At 52.7% G+C, this 6211-nt stretch overlaps 1 protein-coding gene across 1 annotated transcript; it reads right to left on the bottom strand.

Annotated features, from left to right (window-relative positions):
- Positions 1-421: 421 nt before the first annotated feature.
- On the bottom strand, positions 422-5381 carry LOC120431888 (protein pangolin, isoforms A/H/I/S-like). Its single transcript, XM_039597017.2, has 2 exons — positions 4817-5381; positions 422-4614 (listed from the first exon to the last, which is right to left on the bottom strand). Exon 2 carries the CDS (start codon positions 3795-3797, stop codon positions 1479-1481), a length of 2319 nt encoding a protein of 772 aa, XP_039452951.1. The 5' UTR covers positions 3798-4614; positions 4817-5381; the 3' UTR covers positions 422-1478.
- Between the last annotated feature and the right edge of the window lie 830 nt (positions 5382-6211).

Genomic DNA, 6211 nt, shown 5'->3' on the forward strand with positions numbered 1-6211 from the left:
AAATTTTGCCATATAACTCGCTCTCCCCAGGGGGAGTCTATTACTCCCAAAATTAGCCAGTCAATCCTCGCGATAAGCTGTCAATCAAACGCATTAATCTCCAGTGACTTACGGGTTTGTACGGTGATGAGGTCGCTTCGACTTTCTCGCGCGCAGATCCTGGTCACATCCTTGACCGCGCGGCTCGTTGAGCCGGGTAAATTTCCGAAACATCTGATGATGATCGTGCGCACTTGCCGTATTGCCTTTCACATCGTTAATAACCACATGAATCACACACAGACACACTTGTTACACACACACACACCATCACGCAGAGATCCATTGTGTCAGCTCGGCAACTCACTACAATTATCCTCCACCTTCACGCAGCTTAACAAGGCTCATTCCATCGATATTTTTTTTGGCTGCCTTCCTCACTTGCCCTCCTCAGCTGGTGTGCCTTGTCGAGTTTCACGGTTCTTTTCTTCAAATCGAGCTCACCGCACAGTAGGGTGGCTCCTTTTTCGGGGACCCCTCACGCACACGCACGAAACAATCTCCCGCAAGAATCCGTCGACGAAGGGGGGGCTCAATTATCCGCGCAGCTCCCCGAGCGGACCTCGCGGACTCCAAAAGTGTGTACTCACTTCATAACTCTTCTTTTAATTTATCTGGCCTGCGTCTTCTTCGACTGCTTCTTCCCCGTGCACTCTTGCTCTTCGCTCTTCGATATTATTATTGCTTTTGTATCACACTTGATTGATTTTCTCTTACTTCTTTGACTTGCCCTGCCCTGCCCTGCGCTCCCTCGCCCTCTGAAAGAAACTTGTTTTCAAACAATTCTTCTTCTGGTCATTTCTTTTCCCTGCTGTGCTGCTGCTGCTGGGCTCGGACTCTTCTCGAGCGTACCCCCGAACGTGTGTGTACGTGTGTGTTTGTTGCCTCTTTTTCCGAGAAGGAGATTGATCGTTTCACACACTCACATTAATTTCTTCGTCGTCATCTTCTTCTCGCTGCTTCTCCCTTATCTTGCGCGCATTTGAGAGAAACCCGGAGTGAAAAAAAGAATGTTTAAAAAGAAAACAGAAACTTAACCATTAAAGAGGAGACACGAACGAACAAAAAAAAACCGAACTCGGAGACCTTTCCCGCCGTCCCGAAGGTTCTTCTCTCTCCGGGCTCATCATGCTCATAAACAACGGACAAACGATTAATAAGTGATGCTGTGTTTTTCGATTTTGAATGCCATTAACTTCGTAAATGCCTCTCGCGTTGTCGACGACGACCCGTTGATGACGACCTGCTCAGGAGATGTGTCAAATTAAGCATTCTCCTCCGGATCTCCCTTTTGGTTGAGACGTTCGTTCGTCCGCATTAAACGGCGTTGTCGCGGGGCGCGTCCAGTGCAAACAATGACCGCGATAATAATGGGGCTCGAAACTAGCCTCGAAAATGATCAATTAAGTAGGGCCCACTTGACACTTTCGCCACTACTACTACCTATCACTAGTGCTGTTGGCTTGACTACTGCCGGTGCTGCGGCCACTGTCGTTGTTGGTTGCACTGCTGGAACTCCGGCCGGAGAGGTCCCCGCCGACGATCGTGAGATCCCCGTTGTGTTGTTGCTGTTGCTGCTGCTGTTGGTGTTGCCGGTGGAGGTGGGCTGCGGCGGCGGCGGCCATGACCGCGGCCTGGTGGTGCTGGAGGAGGAAGTTGGGCGGGCTTGTCCGCAGACAGCCCGGTTCTTCCTTGATGAGGTGGCTCGTTGGAGGCAGTGCGGCTGCTGCTGAGGAGGAAGACGTGGGTGGTGACGACCCGGACAGGCTGAGCTGCTGAAGATGCGGGGGAATTTGTAACGCTGAGACACTGCTACTGCTGCCGTTCGGCGGTGGACCCGTGGCCGGTGGATGGGGCTGTTGGTGGTGTGGAGGAAGACTGTTGCTGCCGGAGCTGCTGTGATGATTCTTGTTGGAACCAGTGCCACTGTTGCCACTGCCGCCGCCGTTTAGAAGTCCCGGCGGGCTGTTGACCCCCGAGTTGAGGTTATTGCTGGTACTATTGCTGCCGTGTTGATTTGCGCTGCTTCGAATCGTGTGGTGATTGCTGTACGGACTAAAGTTGTTGCTGTAGCTGTTGTTCAGCTGGGAACTGAGACCACTGTCGCTGCTGATGTTGTTCAGTTTGTCACTGACACTGTTCTGGAGGGCTTGTTGCTGCTGCTGCTGTTGCGCCGCGATCATCGACGCTAGCCCGAGGTGATCGTGGTGGTGGTAGTAGCTGGTCGGGGTCGCCGGACTAGCCAGCAGGTTCAGCGGTGACGCTATGCTCGTCGACGGAGACTGCAAACTCGACAGCACGCTCATACTCCGTGGACTCGACATCGACTGGTTCAGCGATTCCCGATCATCTTCCGGACTCTTGGAATCGTCCATACTGCCACAGCTACCGATCGCATCGTCCGATCCCTGATCGCGACCCTCCTCGCTGTCCGTCATCTCCTTGTACCGGATGCACTTCTTCTTACGTCGGCACGGTTTACACCACTGGTTCTGCTGGTCCAACCCATACCTCGCTCGGCACTTCTTCATACTGTTTCCACCCGGATCCGCCGGACTTCGGTCCTTTTTCCTCTTCTTCTTTTTCGCCCCATATCCGTAGTTATCCCTGGCCGTCCAGCCCGGGTACAGCTCCATGTGCATCTGCCGCTCCTGTCTGGCCTTGTCGTAGTACACGCTCTGTTCCTCCCGCGTCAACGAGTGCCACTTCCGGCCCAGTATCTGGTTTATTGCGGCCGATTCTTTGAGAGTGCACTCCGCCACCACTTTCGCGCGCATCTCCTTCATGTACAGCATGAACGCGTTCAACGGTTTCTTGACGTGGTTTTTCTTCTTCTCCGCCGCAAGCTCCTTATCCGAGAGCGATTGCCGCTGGTGGTGCCCGTGATGGTTGTTGTGATTGTGATTGCTACTGTTGTTGTTGTTGCTGCTGTTGCTGTTGTGATTGTTCTGTTCGTGATGTGATTGGCTGTGATGGCTATTGCTGGAGGATCGGTGGTACCGCGAGGACTCCTCACCACCTTCCTGTTTGATCGTGGGCTGATTCGACGACGATCGACCGCCCTGACCGAGGATGTCCTGCTTGGGACCGGGCGTAATTATGGCGGGGTGGGAGTTCAACATCGGATGCGTGTGCACCGACGGAAGCAAACTTGGCGAGTATCGGTAGAAATCGCTCGGCAGGGACGTGTAGATCTGCAGTGACGCAGGGTACGGATTCCGGAAGCCGGTCGCCGGACCGTACATCGACGGAGTGTGCCACGACGATGCCACCAGGGGCATGTCCGGACTCAGCATAGGATAAGGATACTGGCTGGTGGGGAAGCTGTACAGCGGTGGCCTAGTTAGTCCCATCGTTTTGGGATCGAGCTGGTACGGCAGGATTCCGCAGTGGGCAGGTGGTGGCGATGACAGGTGGTCTCCATTGTGACAGAAAAACGGCGGCAGGCCCATCTTGTTCGCCATCGACACCGGAAGGCCTGCCGCGGCCCCGTTTGGGTACGCGTACGGTGGCACCAGGTAACCCATGTTGAACCCCGGATGCCCGTGTGGCAACTTGCCGTACGCCGGGTTCTGCTCGTGCCGGCTCGTTCCATTCTTCACCGTCTTCTCCTCACTCTCGGTCAAATCAATCAAGCTGGACTTCTCCTCCAGCAGGTTCTCCGACAACTTCTCGTCGTCCCGATCCCCCTCATCCTTAAACACCTTGACCTCGTCTGTGCTGCCGAGCTCATCACCGGTGGAGCTGTTGTGAGGCATCTTCCCGGCACTTGCATCAAGCTCTTCTCAAAAAGGCACTTGTTTTGATTGGTTTGAATTCACACACTCGCTCTAAACTGACCAAATATTTCCACAACACCTTAAACCTATGATTCACATTGCACTTTTGCTCCTGTTGAGGTTTTGCTTGCTTGCGTTCACACTCCCACACACCCCACTTTCTGCTCCAGCCTCACTTTCTTCCGCTGCTTGAAACTGTTACTGTCCGGTTGCTGCTGCAGGTTCCCGTTCCGGCACATTCCGTGGCACGCACAAATCCCACAAACTCGACGTTTTTTTTCCAAAATCCCGTCGCGAGCGCGCGATCTCGATCTCAGTTCATTGCGTCTGCTGGTGCCTGCGCCAGCGCGGTTGTGTGGCTCTCTCTCAAGTTCTTGAACTTCTTGGAAGCTGGTGCTTGTTACTGCTGCGCGAAGACCTGCGCGCCTCTGTGTATTGGTTTCAAGTAGCGGCGGCGGCGAAGTAGCCCACAAATACACCCGCACCTCCTCGCTGTGTACGGACGAGGTGGCCCGAAGAAACCAGAATAAGGCGCGAGAGAGACGGAGAGAACGAGACTCCGTGAGTGGTGGTTGTTGTACAGCCAGTACCCACCAGAAGTGGAGGCGCAAAGCTCCGAAGAAACAGGAATCTTGTTAAAATGAAATTACTTCGCCCTCTTCTCCAGGGTTCTGCTTTCGGGTTGGTTTTCGTGGACGTCGGAGACGTCGACGACGAGTTGTTGCTTGTTTTATGAACAGTCAAAATTCTGGAATGGAATTCGGGGCTGCGGCGCGCTGGGTTGGTGGGCCAGGCTCTGTAACAGAAGAGATAAGGCAAGGATTCGACTATTAGTAAACATTCGGTAGCGAGTGCTGCGTAATTGACCTCTACCTCCCCTCCACTTAAGTCACTTAGCGGCGGTGGTAGTGGTAGCAGCAGTGTGACGTCATTTTAATCAGCCACTAAACCCTGTCAGGCTCCCCTCCCTCTTCGCACCAAGAGCAAAACAAACCCACCTTCGGCGCAGAACTGCTCAGATTAAGCAGGTTGATTGCTGGTTGCGCGACCTGTCCTGCGTTCTCGGTAATCCGGATTGTACGTGCGAGCGTGCGTGCGTGTGTCACACACTCGGAATTTCGCGACACTTGAAACGAGATCGCGCTTTGTCTCTCGTTCTAACTCACACGCGTGCGGATTCTTTCCCACTCGCGCGGTGTCACCCGATGACAGTTCTTGCCGCAAACATTGGCTGGAAACCTCTCGCGGTCCCGTTCCCGAGATCGAGGTTGCACCGTGTGTTCTGGTTCTGTTCGGAATCCGGTAACTTGCTCCCAATTGAACCCGCAAAAATTCCCCCTTCGCACTCACACTCTCACCCACCCCTCCGATAATTTCGCGGTGGAAGTAGCGGCGACGACGGTGGCGGCCGAACCTCTCTAGCAATTAGCAGAGAGGCAAAATAATAAATTCCGATACGGCGACGACGCGCGATCCGAAACCGAAGAACGTCGCGTGTCCGTGTGTGATGCGATTGCGAACGAACTGTTTGCCTCTTGCGACGGTGACTGACTGGCGGCTCCAAGTGACGTCTCGGCTCTCTGTGTGGCGTTACGCCCACCCCACGCAATCTCTCACGCACACCAGCGCGCAGCTTACGCCCACCCGAACTGTCAAAACAAGTGCGGCCGGCAGAGAGCTTTCGCGAGGTTCCCTCTCACCAACACACCGTAAAAAGCGCTTGCGCAAGCTCCCCCAGTTCAAAGTGATCGTTGCAAAAAGAAGCTTTCCACACTTGTTCCTACCTGATTCTTCGGACACGATCACTAGATCCTTTCGGCTTCGGCTCGTTAGTGCGGGAAACCCGAAACTAGGCGGCGGCGCAACTCGTCCTTGTCGGGGTGCGCAATGTTTTCTTTACGGTTAACAAACTGAGAATGAGCTGGTGTCAGTTTTCCTTAGCGGGCCGAAGCCGAAGCCGAAACCGAGAGGACAAGGATTTCGAGGTTGGGTTGTGAGCGTATTGCGCAGAGTATGAACAGGACAATACGAAAAGGAGGACTATTTTTGTGTTGCTGGAAGGGAAATGGGACGTGTGTATGTTTTTGTTGGCTGTTTCCTTCTTGCATTTTTTGAAAAAATATAAAAAAGCTCATTGTTTGAACCCAGGATATTGTTGGCACGTTGACTGGTTTATGACTGTTTTGGTAAGGATTGGAAATGGTTGGGAATGTTTCCTTGCAAGGGTACAGTATTGAAGTCTTTATCAAGATTAACATGAGTTGTCATCATTTTTATTTTGAATACATTCAGAAGTTGACAAAATCAAAGAAATTCAAGAAATTCAGGAAATTCAAAAAATTCAAAAAATTCAAGAAATTCAAAAATTTAAAAATTTTTAGAAATTCCAGAAA

The sequence above is a fragment of the Culex pipiens genome, chromosome 2, assembly GCF_016801865.2.
Source record: "Culex pipiens pallens isolate TS chromosome 2, TS_CPP_V2, whole genome shotgun sequence".
NCBI lineage: Eukaryota > Metazoa > Arthropoda > Insecta > Diptera > Culicidae > Culex > Culex pipiens.